Genomic DNA, 22542 nt, shown 5'->3' with positions numbered 1-22542 from the left:
AGAGGAAGTTAGCTGGCGTTACAAAGTGAATGAGTGGCAGTGATTTCAGGACCCAAGAGAAAGTCTGTACCGCAGTTTGACTTTTAATGTTCCCTCAAAAAGTAAAAGTGCAAAAGTTATTTCTGCCTCAGTCAGTTATGACTTTCAAGTGCTGTGAGTCACTCAGTCTCTCCTGTTCTTCACATACCAGCCGTCGCACTGACCTCACTTCTCGCTCTGCCAAACTGGCCCGCCGTCTGTCTCACCTCAGTCTCCGACGGTTCGATGCCAACACATTACCCAGGGTTCCTTGGCACCGCCGCCGGGTCTGGTTGGCACCCTGGTATCGGTGTCGTCCAACCCTTGAGAACAAGGCCGCGAGCTTTCCGCGAGCCAGCCGGGTCCCGACATTAATAAAACTGAATACCCCACCGAGCGATCTCTTTGAACCTCGGCAGACGAGCAGACTTGAATTTGGTTTGTAGATGAGAATAATAATTCAAGGTACAACTGTCTGGATTCCCTCACAGGGGTTTTAAACTGCACTCCCTGGGAGGAGGGGGTTCTTCTGCGGGGGCCTTTTGTCTCAGTGCATCATTGTTCAGTAATGTGCTTGAGAATGAGGTGAGGTTGGGGAAGTCTGTCGGAAAGACAGGCCGTGACAGGTCGGTGCTTTCAGATGGCTGCACAGAGGGCATGTCAGAGCACACAGGATCCGCTGGATAAAGACTACAACTCCCTCCTTTGCATTTTATTTGATAGTCAAAGCATCATCTGGTGCTGTGAAGCCTCACCAGCATCCCACAGCCGCTGCTCCGGCATGTGAGAAAAAAGCTGAACTCTCAGAAATGTCCCACGGCTTGATTAGGTCTCCGGGTTTTCTTTTTCTTTTTTCGAGCAGGTAACACCGACGTGTTTGGTGCCGGCTCACTATTGATGAATAGTTTGGTGTCTGGGACTGAAAAGATGTCTTTGTGAGTAAGCCAAGCTGTGGAGGCAGCAGATTTCATGATGCACCATCAACCACAGCAACCAGAGTGTGGCAGGGACCGAAGGGAGGAGGGGGGGGGATGGAGCGGAGGTGGCCAGACAGGACGATGAATGGATGAATAAATACAGAAAAGGACGAGACTGTGAAATTATAGTGCGGCTGCTTCTATTTACATGCTTATGAGGCGTCGGCTTGGACCTCCTTCCTGCCTCCTCTTTGTCAAATCCCCTCGGCTGCTGATATTGACTGTAGTTCCTGTAATGAAGCCGTCTGACACCGATGCCCTGAGTGACTCGCAGCTCCCGAGATGCACCCGAAATCCCTTCGTCAATAGCAATTGCATCATGATGTGATTAACCTTTTTAAGACCTCTCTCGTTGGGGAGTTGGGGGTGTGAAGGAGGGTAGGGGTGTAACGAGGCCGATCGGTGGCGTCTCTACCTTACAGGACTTAAAGGATCTGCTGGAGTCTCGGTGTCGGATACGGACAGAGACATCGGAGGTCCTCGTCTCAGTGAGCTGTGAAAAGGACCAACAGCATATTTTAGTTTTTATTTTTTTGCTCCGAAGAATATTTATTCAGTTATTTTCCAAGAAAAAAGAAAAATGCTAATATTAAAGAACAGGACCGCATAACTTTGTAAACCACAAAAGTGTTGTTGTTTTTTTCTAAAAAGGAGCCGAGCTGATTTTGCATATCAAAGTCTGTTTACAGGTCTTTGGGAGCTACTAACGCGCTTATTATGTGAAAAAACAGTTATATAAAGGCTTTCTCTTGTTTTAAAGAGGAGCTGCACGAAATGATGTGACAGTTTAGAAAGACGTGAGTTCACCGGACCGCAGCCGGACCGCTCACGCACCCGCCGCCACTCACCAGTTTCTCCAAATACTTTAAATCCGTTTCCGAGCTCACGTTTTGTCGTTTCTTCCAGAAAAATCTTAATTTGAAATGCCTTCGAAGTTGATTTGAATAACCATCTCACACAGATTCACAAGTTTTGTACGTTTGTCTGGCAGCAGCTGTTTGGAAGTCGTTTTAATGGGCTGCGTTTCAGTCGCTCTTTCATACTCAACCCGTTGTCTGACGACAGAAACTGAGAAATCTTGCATGCTTACATGTAAAGTTAAGCCGGTTTTCCTTTACGTGTGCTGGTCCAACCTTTCTCCGTCTCAGCCTCCACCCGGCCAATAAAACACCTCCTGTATTTTGAAATGCATGAGGCAACATTAGACGCTTCCAGCAAACAAATTTCCTACTGAACTGCCGTCAGTTGAGTTGCATTGTGGGTAATGAAGGCACTAGGTTATATGGGAAATAACAAAGAGGATATTTCTGGTTCCATTTTTTTTTTCTCAATGATTGTGAAATGCTGAATTTGTGGGTTAAATCTTTTAATCACCTCACAACCCTTTAATTCATTCTGGAGCCCCTCGTTCGATCCCGACCCGGATGTTGGGAACCACTTGGGTAGAGGACGCCGTTTGTGTTGCAGAAGAATAAAAGAGGAGAGACTGAGGAGAAAGACATTTGATTTAATGCATAATAATTCATTGCCGAGGCTATAAGAGACAGATTTCCCTTTATTTTTGATCTGCTACCTCCAACCACCTCCTCTGCTCACTCCTTCTCTCCTCGGTTACTTCCTCACATCTCACACATCGGATTTGTTCCCCTGACATCCCGGCTGGCACTCCACCATTTCTTAATCTTCTCCTTTTTTTTTCTCTTTATCTCACCCGTCCCTGCTCTGCTGTTCTGTTCCCCTCCCTCCCTCCCTCCCTCTCTCTCTCTCTCGCTCTCTCTCTCCCTCCCTCCCTCTCTCTCTCTCTCTCTCTCCCTCCCTCCCTTCTTCCCTCCCTCCTCTCTCTCTCTCCCTCCCTCCCTCCTCTCCCTCCCTTCCTCCCTCCCTCCTCTCTCTCCCTCCCTCCTCTCTCTCCCTCTGCAGCAAACAGTGCGTCCCACCTTCTTCGCCAGGAAGTTTGAAGCCAGCGTGAACCAGGAGATCGTGAACCAGCTGGACGCCTACCTGTTCGGTCCGTTCCCCCAGGGAACGACGGCGCTCGGCTCGTACTGGGAGAACATGTACGACGAGCCGGACGGCGTGGCCAGCCTGTCGGACACGCAGCTCACGTACTACCACTCCTTCTCACGGCTCGGCCTGGCGAGGGCCGCCGCGTCGCTGCAGGGGAACCCGACGGATCACAGCTGCAGGTTGGATTAACAAACACAAAGACCGCCTCATCTATTCACACGAGCGTCTATTCTTCTGTCCCGTGCACATTATGGTCATCCGTATTATTATCACACGCATGCGCCGACGTCCGCAGGTGCACAAACCGGTTTGTTTTTAACATCTCCAAACCCAACAACGCCCGTAGTAACACCAGACACCACAACACGCCTCTCTGCTTCTCCCCTGGAGCGTCACACGGATCACGTGTCGTGGAAGTAGGAGAACAATGGATGGTTCCAATCAGCAGCTGGGAACTCTGGGTAATGCTATTCATTTTGTAACACAGTATGACACTCAGTCAATTTATCCCCGAGATAACGACGCCATGTAGGTCGTGACCCTGAAAGCTGGTCTTCAGGCTGGAAACGTATGAAGCCCGATGCTGTTAGGTTAGGTTCGGTTAGGTTAGGTTAGGTTAGGTTAGGTTAGGTTAGGTTAGGTTAGGTTAGGTTAGGTTAGGTTAGGTAATTATTTTATTAATCCCCGAGGGGAATTTTTTTTAACATGTTGACATTGTTGACATGAAAAGGGGAAAACCACACGGTGCTTTTCATATTTAACGGCGTCCTGAAGCGTTTCAGCAGCATATGTTTTCATCGGGTGGAGGTGTGTCTGGAAGTGTCAAGCTGTCTTTTCTTTGTTCGCACGCTGATTAAAATAAAAAGAAAGCAGTGGCAAATGAATTCTGCTGGTTCCAAACAGAGAGCAGAGGTGTAAACTGGTAATTAACACACAAGTGGAGAGAACCTCATGCATCCAACACAAGACGATATACACTGAGACGACGTCTTTACGTTCATCAGATTAAAAGAAACTAAAAGGAAATCAGCTTCATACATGGAGGCAAACGCTTCTGCTCTGCATGCAGAGAAAGGGAGCGTCTCAAACAAGCAGCAATGGTAAATAGCTGAGGGGTCAGAGGTCATCGGTCTAAGTAAACAGGAAGAACTTCTCTAAATATGTTTTATACGTGAAGCTGTCCATATGTCTGTTTACGACACATGTCTACGAGGACGTCTCGCGTCCTGTTTACATATTTGCACAAATATGACCGTGACCTCGTCCACCGATCTGGATGTCTGCATAAACACATCTTAAGGACATGCAAACCAATTATTTTTGAGTTGTGTTAACATTTAAAAGTCGTCTTGGGTAAAGTTCAGGTCAAGTTTGAAGTCCTTGTATGCAAACTGAGCGTCAGAAGGAGGTTTCTTAATGCTGGAGGAGGATTTCAGTTCCAATCAGTCTGAGTGGTGTTTGTGCACATTTAGAGTTGTTGCTTTCGTTCAACTTGTTCTAATTGAAAGCAGGAAAATGGACGTTTCTCAGTAATAAGAGTGATTGAGGTTGTGTGTGGCCAGCAGTACGTGTGAAAAGCAGATATTTCTGGTGCTCAACATGAGGACTTATAGTAACCTCCTCTATGTATTTCCACAGTGAATGACAGGATTAGAGAAATAGAAACCTGGAAGCTTCCCCAGCATTAGTCTTGGTTTGTGCCTGTCATGTTTTAACATTACAAATGAAAGTGCCTGATTTACCCCATAAAAAAAACAACCTGTACCTGGCAGCCTTTGAAAAAAAAACCAGTTTGTTGTTTAGCAACAATTACTGCTGCTCTGAAGGTTTTCCCACAATCCTCTGGGACTTTTCTAACCATCTGGATTCTGGAAATATTCTGTCTGCTGCATAATAACAAAGATTTTAATCCATCCTCGAAGTTGCGCCACTTTTTCAGCCAAAAAATGACATTTCTCCTTCCTCAATTTGTAAAATGAGGGAAGTAAATATGAATATTTTATGATATAATATAATATTTTATATGCAAAGTAACACCGTCGAGTTTTTGATTGTGACACGTGTAATCTCCATCTGGATTAGAAAGTGCTGCTGCAAGACAGAAAATGTTACAAACTGTTTTACGTCTTGAAACAGACCGAATATTTTGCATTTATTATAACTGAAGGTCTCCGAATTTAATGTCACGACAACACGTGGGAGACACAAACTGGTGCGAATCAAACATCCACGTTATGTCGCGTTATGTATGCTGTAATATAATTATATATAGTATGATGTCATAGTTTAACACACGGCCGTGCTGCTTCGCTTCTCGACGGGTTTAGACAGAAACTGATCTCAGCAGAATCACTGGAAGGAAGCATGAATAATTCATCGCATCTCATGATTCTCCATGTAATATACAGACATAAATGCATCGCTAGTAACCTTTAAGATGTTGCTCGATAATTATATGATTCTACTTTACGAGGAATAAAAATGTGGAACTAGCATGTGCGATACAATGAGGTATTACTGAGATGAAGCTGAACAAGAAGCAGAAATAAAAACCAAATTGCCTCGTGATTTTGGTAATTCGGCCACTCTGGTTTATTAGAGTAATAATTGAATACACAACGCGTGTGGTGGGACTGTGCAAGGAGCCCGCCTGCCTGGAGATGTCTTATTTATGTTTTATTGATCTGGAATTTTTCCTGATCAAAACAGATTTTTGCTTCAAGGAAGTCACAGCAAAAGTTCCAGCTTGGAAATATCTCTTGTTCAAGTCCTGGTCTGAAGTCTCAAGTCCACCCATGTATGGAGTGTGTGTGTGTGTGTGTGTGTGTGTGTGTGTGTGTGTGTGTGTGTGTGTGTGTGTGTGTGTGTGTGTGTGTGTGTGTGTGTGTGTGTGTAGTCTCGGTGTGAGAGAGAGTGATTTGGATCCTTTCGCAGGCCGCTGTGACTCAATCGGAGAGACTGTGGTGTAAAAGGCTGAATGGAGCTTCTGTGCAGGCGACGCCCCGGCCGCTGCCTCTCACACTGGCAGCTACGTCTCTTTTGGGAAACGACGGGGGGATGGGGGAGGAGGAGGGAGGGGCAGAAAAGCAGGATGAAAGGCGAAGAAGAGGAGAGAGGAGAAAAACGGGGAAAGATAGAAGAGAAAAGAGGATAAAGAGAGACGGGAAACGAGAGCAGGAGAAGGGAGGGTGCAACGTTATCCTGGTGGGTGTAAATATTTGCTGTTCTGCTTGTCAGGGTAGCGTTTACCAGGACGGGTTGACTCCTGGTCCTTTAGTGGAATACTGATGAGGCCACGGGCACAGGGGAGCAGGGAGTGTGTGTGTGTGTGTGTGTGTGTGTGTGTGTGTGTGTGTGTGTGTGTGTGTGTGTGTGTGTGTGTGTGTGTGTGTGTGTGTGTGTGTGTGTGAGAGAGAGAGAGAGAGAGAGAGAGAGAGAGAGAGAGAGAGAGAGAGAGAGTTAAGCTGTGTGTAAAAAGAGGAGGAAGAAAGAGGAGTCTTAAGGAAGCAGAGGGAGTCGGGACGTGTGCAGAGAGCAGCTGTGGAGCGTTTCCCCCGGCGGTGCCCACCCCGGCCCCCTTTTTGTTTTTCCAGGAGTCACTCCGACTGACCGCCCCGAGGGGCCGAGCCTCTGCCACGTACGACACGACACACTAACAAACAACGGACTAATCAGAGGGGCAAGACCTTCATTCGGCTTCAGCTGACTGGAAGACCCAGTTCAACTTTGTTCTGCAGACTTATTATGTGCTTAGCTGTGTGTGTGTGTGTGTGTGTGTGTGTGTGTGTGTGTGTGTGTGTGTGTGTGTGTGTGTGTGTGTGTGTGTGTGTGTGTGTGTGTTCAGGACTCTGACTAATCTGAATCTGCTGCCAATACAGCCCATGACTATTCTGCAGTTTTCAGACCGACTGTCACATGTCATCTCCAGCACATGTTGTAGAGCAGTAATTACCACAGAGGAGGTTTGTTGTTTGCTGAGAAGTTCTCAAAAGACAACTGACATTTTAATTACGTGCTCGCCAGCCCGTAACGTATATATCTTTGATCTCACGTAATTGTCGCGGACAGGCATAAAAAGTAAAAGTGGGAAGGGGGGGGAGGCCCGTGTTTCCATAGCAACCCACGGCCCCAGCACTTTGTGGGAATTATCTGCATACTCGACACATGTCTTTGACCAATTGGATTTCTGTTAAAGGTCAGTGAATTAATGTTCACCGTGTCACACAATCACACTGACTCTGCACTAACCTTCACTGCCAGCGCAGCATTAGCGCGTCCAAGGCCGACTCCCTCCGAGACGTTATCCGCGCGCATCTCCATATTCTCCTCCTCTTACAATCCCTGAAAAAGCAGGTCGGCGGGTATCGGGTGTGCTAATGGATTTGTCACTGCTCTGCCAGGTACTTCCCCATGGGCCACCCGGTGTCGGTGCATCTCTACTTCCAGTCGGACCAGTTCCAGGGCTACCTGGTGAAGCACCACGCCACCAACCTGGCAACCAGCAAGCTGGAGACCATGGAGACCTGGGTGGCACCCAAGAAGAACTTCAAGCTCACCGCCCCTCCCACCAGCACATTCAGCAGGTTGCAGTTCGCAGAGGTGAGTTGGCATTCGTATTAAAAACAAAATTTTTTTTATTTGCATCGAAGTCATTTGTTTTGTACGAGTCTCAAAAGAATCAGTCAGAAAACCACACAGGAAAAACACGGTTCAGAGGCGTATAATTAGAGGTGAGATATACAGCTCATTGCCATGGTGACCTCATATTCATTGCTTTTGCGATGGCAGGACTCATGGCAGCGCGTCTCCACACAATTAAACCGGCGTCTGTAATGGCCTTGTAAAATGTAAATTGATTGAATTCATCCAAGTTTACAGGGATGAGCGCTCCATGTGCTGCTTATTTGTTGTTTCCTAATAGAACGTCTTCTCACCTTCACACTGGAATGCTTCCCTTGATTGTCTTGTTATGTTAATCTGTGTTTCTGTTTACCACATCGCCTGTTTATGATACAGCCGCTCGGCTGCGATGTGACAGCCTCAAACTGTCTTTTTAAAAGGGACAAAAATAACTGGCTGAATCTAAATTGACCTTTTTTTCTCCACTTTGCTGGACACAGAAATGTCAACAAAAAAATTGTTTTTGTTTGTTTGCTTTGTTTGTGCCTGTGGACAACACTCCCACACCTGGACGCACCTTGACCCCGCTCGACCTTTTCCAGCGGTTCCAGAGCGAACACAAAGGGATCCAGACACTCGGCCGCCATGCGGCTCCCCCTCACTAAGCCCTGTTTGTGTGTCTAGCCTGTGAAACCGTGAGTGACAGAGAAGTGATGTGAGCTGTGGCTTTTATCTGGATGCTCAGCCTGAGAAAGCATTGGCTGTCTGGCACTGTGCAGTGGCTGTCAGTCAGTCAGTGTGTCCGTCTGTCATTCAAAACGCCAGCAGAAACAGCTTAAATAAGACGGTGCGGCGTGGCAGCAGCGGCTCTGTGCTTTTTGTCAACTTAGCAGATATGAACCATTATACTAAAGCCGTACGCTGGAGTTTGCTAGATAAACCATATGGTTGGCTTAACAATGCCTTCCCTGTCCTCTCGTAGACATAAAGAGAGACAGATACGTCTTTCTTTTCGCTCCCCTGTCGCTGCCTTTATAGGCCTTTTTACAGCATGATTTAGTGGAGGAACGCTTAAAGCCCACGCAGTTAAAATTAGTATTTCACCTCAAGTCAAACTTGACATTGAGAAGTATATCACGCTCTTCTGGATAAATCTTACACAGTAGAATGACTGATGGTTTTAGTCCTCAATGTACCACAGTGTATATTTACATTCATATCATGGTGGATGAAAAAATAACAGCAGAAACATGTAATTCAATAAAAACAACTCCACAAACTATAGCCTCAAAAATTACAAAATAGTTAAATTAACAATTATTAAAGAGAATTAAATACAAACCGTACAATTGGTCTTTTGTATTTATACAATATAATATAGACAAAAAAAATCATATCGTATGTAAACCCTCAAGCCAGATTCAACATGAGATATTTTCATAAAGCCCCAAAGTGTTTAGGATTTCTTGTAAATTTAAGCCCATTCGTATAAATTTTGACAACTATAACAGCATAAAACAACATACTGTAAACATGATACACCAAAATATGTCCTTATGAACTTTTCAGGGAGGTTGAGTCCAGATAAGAGGTACATCAATCTGTTTTTGTAGACAGATTTCTTATTTTATCTGCAAGAAGAAAGTTGTTGAAATACATTTTCATAACAACTAAATGTCGTTATGCTTTGCTTTGAAAAAAAAAGTAATTTTCTCTTTTGTGCCCTGCATGGTTACACGACCAAACACAAACGTACTAAAAAACAAACTTTGTAGTGTGAATATAACAGATTAATTCAATTCAATTCAATTTTATTCATATACAGCCAAATTACACTCAATCACAACGTTATGGAGAGAAACAAAACCATCCAACAACTCCCAGATGGAAGAAAACTAGACAGAACCAGACTCAGAGGAGGGTGGCCTCAGATGGTTGGGGAGAGCAGAGAGAGAAAAGAGCAGCAATGAGATGCAACAAACGGTTACCACTGGGTTGGTTGGTCGGTCGGTCGGTCGGTCGGTTGGTTGGTGGGGCACTTGTAGAAACTTGCACCTCCGGAGTCAGAGATACCTGCAAAAAAAAAAGGTGCAAGCAAAGCCTTAAACAAACAGACGTTTGGGTAACTGAGTTCCTAGTTTGCCTTGAAACACCACCGTCAAGTCTGTAAAATATACATGAAGCAGTTAGCTTAGCTTCAAACTGTCTGGAGAAATAGCTTCAGCAAGTAACGTCCCGTCCGTCTTGGCAACGAAAACCACAATGTGTTAATTTGTGAGCTTTACGCTGTTAGCTTTGACAGAGCCAGACTGGCTTTTTCCTTTCTTTGTGCCAAGCTAAGCTAAGCTAGCCAGCTGCTGGCTTTTCTAACGCACAGACCTGAATGTGGTACGAATCTTCTTCTCAAACTTTGGGCAAGAAAGTGAATTTCCTAAAATATCAAACCTTATTTTTAAGTCTGTTTTGCAGCGTCACACGGCTTTATAAAGGAACATCCACTGTGCATCTTTATTAGCATTCATCCGTCCAACTCGTTGTGCCTCAGTAATGTAATCGGTGCCCCCGGGGAGTCCTCCGGTGCCGCTGGTACACACCTGTGTTTGATTACCCCGCCAATAAGTGCCACTAATAAGCCTCTGAATGGAGCCCCGAGGGACGTCGGTGCCCTATCGGCTGTAAGCAGGGCCAGATGTAGAGTAGGACTGTCCGTGCCCTTGCCTGATCAGACCGACCTGCTTTATTTAATGGAAGTGTCAGACTGTAGGCGCCGACACGCCGGTGACACAGAGAAAGAAGTTGTGTAGGGTCGCCGGGTCACAGAGAAGAAATGGAATCGAGCTGGATTATGAGATGGGAGTGTTTTATGTTTTCTATTAAGTCGGGCGCGCTAGTGAGCAGAGGATGAAACACGTAATACGGGTAATAGATATGAATGATGGGGCCTATGTGGAGAAAAGTAATGAGAATGAAATGTATAATGTACGAGTCGTTATGAGATCAGGAAATTCTCCTTCCGTCGGTCAACAACAGACGATAAATGAGGGTTAAATCTGGAAAATAGCTGTTGGTGATTGCTGGTAATAATCGGTTTGAGTTAGTGGAAAGTTAAAGTGCCAAACCTGCAAATGGAGTTATTGACAAAAGTGGATAGAGTCTCGATGATTTTGCCAGATCAGCATTAGTCCCGTGCTCTTTCTAAGGATGGCTATAAGCGAGTGAAGGTCAGAAGCCTTCGACTCGGTGAGCGTCCGTAAGGCTTGATTGGGTATTGGTCTTGAGCCAAAGCTTAAGGGGCAGAAGCAGCAAGGGACAGGTTGAGAGCGGAGGTCATCGTAAGCTACAGGCTGAAGCTGAAACGGGCCAGAAGTTAATCCCCGTTTGACCTACTTCCATACTGGAAGAAAGAGTTCCTCGCTACTGGTGGCTTCATCTGTTATCTGCAGGTGTACCTTGAATTTAAATCACCGAGAGAGCAGCGCTTAGTCACGGCAAATAGTTACAGCAATATTTATAGCGATAAACTTTATGAATGTTGTTCAAATGTGCCGGCGAAACTTTGAGCTGTTGTGAAAACAATTCCATATGCGTCATTTGTAGAAGCAGAAGGAGACCTGGCTCTGTGCATAAATAGCAAACATGTCAATATCTACGAGGGTGGATCAATAGGCTCAGAAACAGACTCAAACGCTTTTGTGAGCAGCGGTTCGGATGCATCTGCAATCTTTTACGCACCTGAAACCTGAGCGGAGAGCGCATCAAAGAATGTGACGAATTATCGGAGAACAGAAAGAAGTTACAAGGAGCCGAAATCCTGCGATCGGGAGCGACGACGGTGCTGAGGAGCAGGAAAGTTGTGCTTTTTCAACGTGCTACGAATATCAGGACAACACAGGAGAACTCAGTGTTGACAGTCAGACCCTGGGGGAAGAATTCATGGGGCTCAGCCCCCCCGAATGTCGTGGTTTTGGACTGTGATGTCCCGCCCCTCAGGAGGAGCGAATGTCAATCAAAACACGACTGGAGGCTCGTTGCTTCATTGCCACAAGCTTCCTGAAGCATTTTCAGTTTGATGTGCGCCTTCTGGTCACGTCCATGAACACATCGTTGTGTATTTGAGCGTTGGATTGAACTGGTTATGAACGAGTTATATTCAGACTCTCAGAACGAGGGGACCAATTTATGAAAATATGGAGACCATTCCTGGACCATATTAACATAAACCAGAGAATAAATGGATTCTGTTTATATGATAAAAAAAAAATAAAAAATGTAAATCCCAAGGTAAAACATGTAACTAATGTGCCATAGAAACGTCCGTAACTCGGGTGCTGATTTTGATCAAAGAAAGACATTTGCAGCACTTCTTCATCAGGGTGAAACCTTCCTCCTGCTCTGTGCACATCGTTCGTGCGCAACAGGAGCAGTTTCTGAACACGTTTTTATTTGGGGAAGAAATTGGCTTCTTCTGTGGAAACCAGGGTAGTGACTGAGTTTTGGTCATTTAGCAGGCAGCCAGACAAACCAGTTGCTTGTACACCTTATTAACCTGCGTGTACACACCACATGTGTGTTGGTGCGTGATGAAGAGTAGCTGCCAACTCATCTGGCCTCAAACTGCTTGAAAAACTTGGAACTTGGACTGCAGCAGCAGCAGCTGGGCATAATGTATGCTGCGCTTAGTTGATGCTCGTTGCCGAATAAACTACGGGAAGGAACCAGAAGCACGTCCCGAGAGGGTTCCCTCCAACCCTCACTGTCAGAATCTCCCTTTCACAAATATTAAGTTGGCTCTCCGTGAGGAACACGTTGCAATTCCTCTGTCGATACTCCCTTCATTTGGTTCTCGGGCTTAGATGGAGAGTGCTGCCAATCAATCGCGGGGTGTACTGTGTGCCGGCCTTGAATAAAATAATGAGCTCGAGAGGTGCCGGACACGAGAGTTGATTCGTAATTTGAAGAGAAAGGAGCCGAGGTCCGAGAAGCCGAATGGCAGAGGTCAGTCCAATAATTAAGAGGAAATGCGAGGTGTCTTTAATGGACGGGCCGAGACGTTTACGTACGTACGGTGTCTATTTATACTGCACAATCGCAATTTCAGTTCTCAGAGGATGCAACACAGAGTCAGTTCCAGGCAGCCATTGATCGTCCGGCCGGGTGAAGCCGTGTTAATCAGCCGCCGCTGTAAGGTTGAGCGCCTCCTGACGCCGCCGTCCCTCTCACATTTCTGCAAACACCCCGAGACATCTTTTACTGTCAGTGTGTGTGTGTGTGTGTGTGTGTGTGTGTGTGTGTGTGTGTGTGTGTGTGTGTGTGTGTGTGTGTGTGTGATGCCTCCCTCTGTATCACTCCGTCTCCCTCATCAATCTCCGTGTCTCTCATCTTGCAGTTCTGAGATCTCTTCTCTACAGTTACAGTCTCGACCACAACGAACACATTAAAGCCAATTAGCTGCTCTCGTGTCCTCTTCCTGTTGTTGGGATTTGTTCTCCCTCCTTCTGTTCTCTCTTTTCTTTTTATTTTTTTTTACTTCATTCTAATGAACAAATCTTTGTAGAGAGATTATTATTATCAAATCTTAAGTGAAAAAGACACAACCTGTGTATTGTGGAAGTTCGCTATATAAACTTACAGGATGTGATCATCTTAAAGTGGCTCGTTGTTCCCCCGGTGGTCTTCCAGTGAGTTTCAGGCTGGCAGCTCCTTCCATGTTGTGCAGCCAGAGACTCTGTTATTTATCATAATTCACCAAAGATATATTTGACTTCCTGGTACTATCTGTTACATTTTTATTTATCACAAAATTGTCACAGAGAATGCAGCTTTTCTTCCGTCTTTGTGGAGGCATTGAGAGCTCATTTTCACGGCGCTCTCCTCCCCAGACTCCCCACTTTCTTCTCCTGTCAAAAGGCTGCGGTCACTGTGTCTGCATATAATCAGCGTCGTCCTCTGTTGCTGGTTTTTTTTTCTCACCGATGTCAGGTTGTAATCTGTAGTTTCTGTTGAAGACAAATACCGTTCACGCTACTGTTCATTTGCCTCCTCTCTCCCTTTCTCTTCCCATCACTATGAAGTGTGTTCAGAGAGCAAACAGCGATGCATTTGATCTCCAGCTGCTTGGGGATATGGTCGGGGTGGAAGTCATACGCCTTCCTCCGCCTGCCTCTCGTATTCCTTGTTGGGGAAACACACCAGCAGCTGTGGACAAATATACTGAAAAGTGCAGAGCGACACAGTCAGGCCTGTCAGCCGCTGCATATTCTAACATTATATAACGTCTGTGCTGGAGTGAGGTGCCGTTTGATGAAAAATGCATGCTGGTGATAAGTCCCCATGATAATTTAGAGCAGATATTGGTTATATGGTTAAATGGTAACGCATGCAGAGTGTGTTATTTATTCATGATCACGCTGCACTATATGCAGTTGGAGTAAATTTATGTATCATCATCTCCTGTGCTTTTTTCTGTTGTTTATCTCCCTCGTCTCTGTTCTTACCTCATTCTGTCACTCACTCTCCTCTTCCCTCTTGTTTATTTTTTGTATTTTTTTGTATTTTTTTTATCAGATCGGCACCGAGTGGGACGCCAAAGAACGCATGTTCAGAAACTTCGGCGGACTGATGGGTCCCATGAGCGAGACGGTGGGCATGCAGAAGTGGAGCAAAGGGCCCAACGTCACGGTCACCGTGGTGTGGATCGACCCCACCAACGTCATCGCTGCCACCTACGACATCCTGATCGACGCCAGCGCCGAGTTCACCCACTACCGCCCGCCGCTCAACCAGCCCCTGCGGCCCGGCGTGTGGAGCGTCCGCATCCTGCATCACTGGAGCCCGGTGGCCGAGATGCACTTCCTGATCGCCCCGCTGGTGTACAGCAAGCACCAGCCCATACGACAAGGTGAGGAAGAGACGGATGTGTCCTCGTATTTATCAGCACTTCCCTTTTTTGTTGTTTTTTTATCCTGAGCGTAACACAAAATTACTATTGATTGTGCTATTTGTACAAATAGTCCTTGTTAAACTTGCTGTGCTGTTACTCAGATGATCATCCGTCAAGAAAGTACCTCCGGTGTTTTTCTAATTGCCAGACGTTTCTCTGCACGAGGTTGAGCGAGAGCTCCGAACTGCATTTTCTTTGCGGACCTTCAAAGTGCAGTTTAATCCAGCAGATGAATTCTCATAATATTGAGTTTTTGTTGTCAGTGTGTCACAGGAAGTTTTCAGGCTGTATTTCATGGGTTTTGTATCATTAAGTGTTGCCAGTGGTGGAAAGTACATTTACTCTCATACTGAGTTTAAGTACAATTGTGAGGTACCGTACTTCCATTTTATGCTGCTACATTTCTGATAAACATTTTTATGTAATTCACACACTTATGAGCTCAGGTGAGACTTTTATCAGGAGTTCAAATAATAATTTTCTTGATTTTAGAGCGGCGGTTTCACTCATTCAGTTTTCTTACATTAGTGCTGTTTGACAGGAATTCTACATTGAGTTTACAACATTGTGTCCCAGACTAATGACTAATGCTGCATTCACTGTGAAGTAATGATTGCTGAGTCAGGTGTTCCAAAATGTCTGCAGACACACACACACACACACACACACACACACACACACACACACACACACACACACACACACACACACAGACTTGTATTTGCAGTGTTGCCCTTTCTAATCAAGCCTGTGGGCCTCGGCAGACCCTGGTTATTTGTCATCAAGTCACCTCTAATAACCCGGCGAGCTGCTCATACATACTAAACAGAGTGTTAAACATCGGCGCACTTAGCCCTCCAAAAACAATGACACAATTAAATCAATCAGTCGCCATGGATACGGGGCAGGACGGCATTGTTCTAATCCGTGAGCGGCCAGCTGGCCCTGAAAGTCACATGATAGCCGAGACGTCGGCGTAATCACGTCTCTGCGTGTGATAATCTCACTGAGCCGTTTAAACGAGTAAAGTTGCCGCTCCCATCTTTAACCTGAGTCTCGGTGGGAGGAGGGGGGGGGGGGGGGGGTTGTGATGCGACGGTTCAATATCAATCACTGCTTTCTTGTTGTTTAAGTTAGTTTGCGTTATGCAATTATGTTCTGCCGTCCTATCAATGGATGGATGGGGGAAAAAAACGATCCTCAACTTGAAGAGATGAATGAAAAATACAAGTATACAGAAGTAGAAAGTCCTGGTGCCTGCAACAACCTTTCTGGCTTGGTATGACTGACATTATTCAGTATTATTATTCATATGTGCTGTCTCGTGCCAAAAAAAAACTAACTTTCTTTTATTAATTTTTGCTCGTTGAATCCAAAATATGTTTTCAGGATTTCTCTATGAGAGTCTTTTTGTTCCAGTTTACTCACATGGATGTTGAAGAGCAGCAAATACTGGCAGAAATCACATCAACACATATTTGTGAGTAACAACAGCCTTATTTATGAATAATGAATATAACCCCTTAAAGGCCATACCTGATCATAAATTCTAAAATGAGTTTGGAAGTCGGCGTGAAAAGCACTTGAACATTCACCAATTTCAGTTTGTGGGACCAAACAAAAAAAGGAAAAGTTTGAATTTTGCTGGTTCGCGTAAATTACTGCCAAGTCTGGCACCTGGTTTCCCTCCTACATGCTGCGCCAGTAAAACTTTATGATGTAGCCTTCCACGTGGATTGGCAGCAACACACACACACACACACACACACACACACACACACACACACACACACACACACACACACACACACACACACATACATACATCCTGCAACTTTTTTTTTTTTTAAACACAAACACAAAAACTGGACACAGACGCATGACTTCACAGCGAACAGCACGACTCTCCGCCCGTCGGTTGGACATCGGCATTTCTGGCGGAGCATCTCGTGTCTTTCTGCCACCAGCGTGTGAAAAGCGCTGACGTCTCCTGACATGTGGGTGACGGGGGGGGCGGGGGGGTTTGTTCCGCGGCCACGCTTAGAGGGGGATGGCTAGCACCCCCGGTTAGAGGACCGGTGAGGAATTTAAAGAGAAGAGGGCTTCAAGGAGAAGTCGTCTCTGTTTGCCAACTTCCTTCAAGGCTCGGCCGTCACGGGAAGAAGGAATGAGGACACGTCTTGAATATTTCTGACTGTTTCCAAAAAGTCTGTGTTGCAGTGACTCGACACACCACATCAAAGAGGAGGGTTGAGCGAGGCCACTTGCACAAATCAATCCAAGCAAATTAGCAACCAATTTAAACTTGTGAGATGATAAGAAGGGAAAGCGCGCTCACTGCTTTGATATTTCTTCCCTCCGTGATCCCGCCCTACAATCTCTGACTGCTGATTATCCACTCACTGTCTTTCTCCGTTCTCTCTTCCCTCCTGCCCACATCTCTCCAGAGGACACTTTGAAGCTCCACAACGGGCCGGCGAAGAACAGCTACATGGAGCAGAGTTTCCACGGCCTCAACCCGGTGCTCAACATCCCCGTCAGCCTGGGCTACGTGGAGCAGGCCAAGAGGAACGCCGCCCTGACCGGCTCGGAGCTCGAGCGCTGGCTGGACGGCCTGGTGGGCGAGCTGTGGGAGGCGGCCGACGTCTGCGCCGTGGGGCCCACCGCCTGCCCCGTCATGCAGGCCTGCCTCAAGAACCCGTGGAGCTCCCTGAGCCCAGACCCCAAATCCCAGCTGGGAGCGCCGCGCGCCGACGGCCGCATCAGGTAGCAGCGAGGCCTCCAGCTGGACGGGAGGCTCTAACACTGTTTGTTTTTATTTATTGGAGGGAGGGGCGAGTGCTCTGTCTCTGTCTCGGGAGGAGAAGGAAACAAACGAGAGATTGGATTCTTATTTTGGGACGTTGGCGAGGGTGTCGGGACAGAAAAGGCGAAGGAATGATTTTCTGATCCTCCCACCGGGTTCCTTCTTTTAGGGGATTGTGCTGGCTTTGCTATTTCAGTTTCTCTGTATTTATTTTCCTTCTCACGGCTGAGTTCTACTGTGATCAAGCGTTGCAATTTCTGAGCATTTATTTTGCTGCTGAATGAATTCTATAGTCAGCTTTTAACATCCTGCTCGCGGCGCCGTGGTCGTGTGAGTGTGGACCGTCGACACCGACCCGGTTCCGCTGCGATAAGGCCTTAGTTGGAAGACGTACGCGAGGAGGCAGCCAGGTACTGAAATAAATGTGCCTCCTTAACTTTTATGTCCACATCAACAACGAGACGATATCCGAGTATTCAAAAACCCCCAAACTGTTAAGAAAGATTATTTTGATACGACTCAAATAAAAGTACTATTAAAAGCAAATTTCACATTTATGAAGAAACTTTAAACTACTTATGTTTTGTTAAAGCCAATTACTTCAGACCTCTGATTTCTAGATAGGTCACTGAACAGGGCTGGGTACCAAACTTCAATACATTTACAGCATCGATAAATGAATAAATAAAAACTTCATTGCGATCTAGTTTAAAAAAAAAAAAAAAAAAAAAAAAGGCAAATTTTGAAACCTCGGTTACATCGACACGCTTCAACTTTAAAACGCAGAACTTTTGCTCCATCGAGTCAGTTACGTGCAGCGTTTACTTCACCTACCGTGCACAGTATCTACCGACAGCATGTGAGGTGTTTAGGGACCATCGGTAAATTGTAGCGAAGTTTAGCAGTAGCTTCCTTGTGAGGCGTTTAGGGAACGTTGGTAAATTGTAGCAAAATCTAACAATATCTTCTTTGTGAGGTGTAAATTCTTGCATCTGGCGATAATGTGCATGTGAGGCGTTTAGGGGACATCTGTTCATTTTAGTTGGTGTCAAAAAGGCATCGATACCAGAGATTTTTGTACCCAGCCCTCTCGGTGACATTTGGAAATTCAAGACTTCCTTCAGTTCAGTGCCTGATCAGGTTGTAGCTCAACCAACAACCTGCAGAAGTCACATTTCATTTCTATTAAAAAAAAAAAAAAGAGGAATTAAAATACAAAGGCCTTCTCAGAGTAATTGAACAACTGGAAAATAAATGTAATAGAAATTCCATGTAGATGTTTTACTGTTAGAAATTCCTTATTTCATAGATGCTTCTTTTGTGGTTGTTCTAGGATTTTAAGATTTAACATTCACATAGTGTAGATTTCTTTAATAACATCCAGATGTTGCAACAGGCGGAGGACAAAGAAAGAACTGTTTTGTCCGTCTTGGTCTTTTTTTTTCTTTTTTTTACCGACCTGCCTCAAACTTGAAACAAAATTATCTCAAGCTGACCTTAAACTTTTTGTCCTTGTTTTATTTGTTTTAATTCCTGTCATTTCAACGACACTCTATGTTGTACATAATTATACAAAAAGTCTCAAATTGTGTGAATGACGGGAGGTGAGTCCATGAGTCGCTATTTATTTATAAGTTTATATTAATACTGATATTTTTAGTCAGTGACTAAATAACTGCGACGCTGCCTTGGCAGCATGATAAATATTTTTTTGTAAAAGAAAGCTGCCTTTATTTACAAAGGCCAACACCCCAAACTTATTCTGTACCTTTTTATTGGCCCGCACCCGTGTGTTAGTCCGTGTTGTCCTGTCTGAATAGATCTTCTTGTCTCGGTTTCTTACATGGCTGTTTGCCAAGTGCATCACAGGAAAAAAAAAAAAAAAAAAACACCCTGACCTGTGAGGTCAGAGGTCAGCTTCCTAACAACCTCACCAAACAGAGAAGGTGAACAAAAAACAGTCTTCACGAGCGAACACACTGGACGAACGTCTGGACCGAAGGAGAAACTTTCTGCCGTTTCACGGTTCCCGTCAGTTTCAGAAGGAGATGAGTGGCAGAGACATTCATGCTGTGACAACGATGTACAATTTCAAGTGAATATTATAATGTATCTTGAATGCAAAACGCATAACTTATTAGTTTGGCACCTTTTCAACTCTATTTACATTCAAAGTCCTTTTTCTGCCATCAAGGCAATCTGTGAACATTTGAGACGAGTTCATTTCACTGAGGGGAAACGCTGCACCGCAACACGTCCTGAACAAGAGCTGCGGTCACATATTTGTTTTACCTTGAAATAAGTTCATCTGAAGCCAATTAGGTTTTCAATCTGTGATTGTCAACATTGTTTAGTCATCACGAGAGCCAAACGAGTGTTTTTGCTCCGGCCAATTAGGAGACATTACCGTTCATTAATGTCAAGTTCACCTTGCCGCTCTGTCAGACGTGTGTTGGAATCGCTATCTCTTTAAAATCGACGCTGTTTCCTGGGTTAAGGTCGTAAAAAGATGACTTTGTTTTTCCACTGGCCGGCTTCTGCTGCCCTTCTTCTAACTTCTAGTGCCACCGTGCTCTCAACAATTACAGTACATATTACGATGTAAGCTCAATGACAGTTTTGGAAAAAGGTGAATTAATTAAATGTAACTAAATGTGAAAGTCCTATTTTGTAACAAAAACATTAACAAATGAAGAAGATGTACATAAGTATTTTGTATTGAAATATTGTCTAAAAGGTATCGTACGTGTAAATACAGATGTGGTGAAATGACATAAAGAGTTTTTTTGACGTGTCGATATCTGGGCACAAAGAGTGAATTGATGGTGTTTATTGATCAAAGTACATAACCTGTTTCAGTGTTTTTGGACAGCTGTGACAACGACCTTGTCCTATCTGCCTCTCAGAGAAAAATCACATGCCAGATTGTTGTTGTTCTTGCTGGAATGTATTGTTGAGCAACTGTTGCACAAATTTCTCTGACTGACGTTTCCCCTGGTGTTTCTTTGTGGGGAGGCTCTGTGTGCCTTAGCTGACTTTTAGAACCTTCTCTGTCCATTATAAAACAAAAAAATCCTTATTTTGTTATTTGTTTTGACCTCATGTGAAGAATACCATGAGTCTGTCAAGTGATTCATTGGTACCGCAACACCAAAATGATGTCTGCTGTTGTATATATCATCAGGCCTTCTGTCGTTATCAGCTTTTATTTTTTCATCTCCTGCGGGGGATTTGTTTTGTTGTACTTGACTGGCTTGTTTTACTTTTCTCTGACTGCTTTTTGGAAATAAAATTCTATGGAAAAACAGCTGAAGTGGGTCTGTGCTGCAGCTGATAACAAAACATTGAAATATATTTCCACTTTTACTGTGTTGTTCCTTATTGAACACACGTAGCTTTGTAGCTATCATTACAATTTTGTGGATATTAATATTAAGTATAAAGTGTAATTAGAGGATAGGCTCCAGCCCCCCGTGACAATGTTCAGGATAAAGCAGGTAGAGATAATGGATGGATGTAATTAGAGGAAGGGAATTTGTTAAAACTTACATCAGAACACCACATGCCTAAAAAAAATGGGATTTAAAGCTTTCATCAAATAGTCAAATGAAAGTTGATTATTTGCAGTGATGAAATAACTGAGAATAAATTCTCGTGATCACCTCAGTTCTGCGAAGGTTTTTAGTGTCTTTCAGCTCGTTGTTTTGGTTTTACAGTCCAAAGCGTTTTTGATTTAATCACATCACTCTCACCAGCATTGTTTCTACTTGAACTCAGCAGCTGTTTCCAGTTTAAAAAAAACAAAGAAAAAAAACTGGGGACTGTAGTATGAAATAGGTTCAACACATCCAGGAAATCTTTCCATTATCTGGCTTTCGTAAGCCGAACAAACGTTTTCACATTCAATGGTGAAGTGAAGAGTGAAAGTGGTTTAAAACTCATCAAATCAACGCAGGGTTTCTTAATCTGAAAGAGCGACATTTTACAAACGGGGAGCAAACTAAAATATTACACAAACATGAAGTTAAAGACACGATCCAGGCTGTAAGCAACACAGCTGCCAAATGCAAAAGAACAGCTGGCAAAACAAAAAATAGCAGCTGTGTGAAGGCGTAAGTTAAAAAGCTTATAATATCACCGCTCAACCATTTAATCACAAGTAAATCTGACTATATTATATTCTTGTTACATGTATGACTATTTTAGCCTTTCAGATGTGGGGGGGGGGGGGGAACCCATAGTTTTGACCAAAATGGTCATAAAAATGTAATTCTATAATATGTTGTCATAAAAGTCATAACATGTCACGGAGAACATTTTAGCTAACAACCTAAAAAATACATTTAAAAAAACCGGTAAAACATTACAAAAATGTAATAACTCAAATAGAATATAAGATTTAATAAAAAATTAAAAAAAAATTAAAAACGGATTTCAAAAGGTTTCCCAACACTAGAGAGATGTCTACTGGAGATAAAAATCTGCATGCACAGTTGGAAATCATTTGTGGCTTCAACCATTGTTCATGTCATCAGTATTTCCAAAACGAGGTGGTTGAATTGTTACTCCGAAGCCGTCTAGTTGTTCCCATATGTTTCCCTCCAAATTAGCTTCAACAATTGTATTCACACAAACAGCCACATCACACAGCTGCAGCTGAAGCCTTTGAAATGAATCACAGCTCTGGTTTGTACACGGCAGCCATGAATGCAACATGCAAAAGTTTAGGCACTCCCGGAAATGTTGTTTTTTAAAGTGCAAAGACTTAAAGAATTAAACCTCATCAGCATTTCATCTAATGTTTATCTCATGATTTACATTTTTTTTCATTTAACTAAAATAAAAGTTAGGACTCACATTTGGCCTCAAAGCTTTAATTGAGTCGTCAAGAATTGTCATTCGAGCTGACGCTTCCAGACTTTCAAAGATTCACTGACTCTTCAAACCTTTCGACAATATTCAACAGCTTTGAGATCCTCCAAGCAACCGAGTGTGAATCTGAAAATGAAGCTAATTAACACCTGTGAAGCAGGAGACGCCTATAAACAGATATTGAAGCCCTTCCAGCTTTCAATTCCTGTCAGAGAATTTATTGGGAAGTGACACTTACAAGCGAACTGTGGAAGTCGAGACGAGATGTAGAAGAAGAAGAAAACCACCAGCTTGTGTTGAGC

The 22542-nt window shown here is 44.3% G+C and overlaps 1 protein-coding gene across 1 annotated transcript in view; it reads left to right on the top strand.

Annotated features, from left to right (window-relative positions):
* The window catches only part of xylt1 (xylosyltransferase I), a 73861-nt gene extending 53180 nt beyond the window's left edge, over nt 1–20681 (top strand). Inside the window, exons 8-11 of the mRNA XM_069165821.1 lie at nt 2916–3181; nt 7403–7601; nt 14187–14520; nt 17010–20681. Coding sequence (XP_069021922.1) covers nt 2916–3181; nt 7403–7601; nt 14187–14520; nt 17010–17332 — 1122 coding nt within the window. The 3' untranslated portion in view covers nt 17333–20681. The remainder of the gene's footprint in view (nt 1–2915; nt 3182–7402; nt 7602–14186; nt 14521–17009) is intronic.
* The last annotated feature ends 1861 nt before the right edge of the window (nt 20682–22542 follow it).

This window comes from Embiotoca jacksoni, unplaced genomic scaffold (assembly GCF_022577435.1).
Source record: "Embiotoca jacksoni isolate LCO1_2020_lvr unplaced genomic scaffold, fEmbJac1.0.p SCAF_36, whole genome shotgun sequence".
NCBI classification, from domain to species: Eukaryota; Metazoa; Chordata; class Actinopteri; family Embiotocidae; genus Embiotoca; species Embiotoca jacksoni.
Note: the sequence above shows the minus strand (reverse complement) of the source record. Positions and strands in the feature narration are given on the sequence as shown.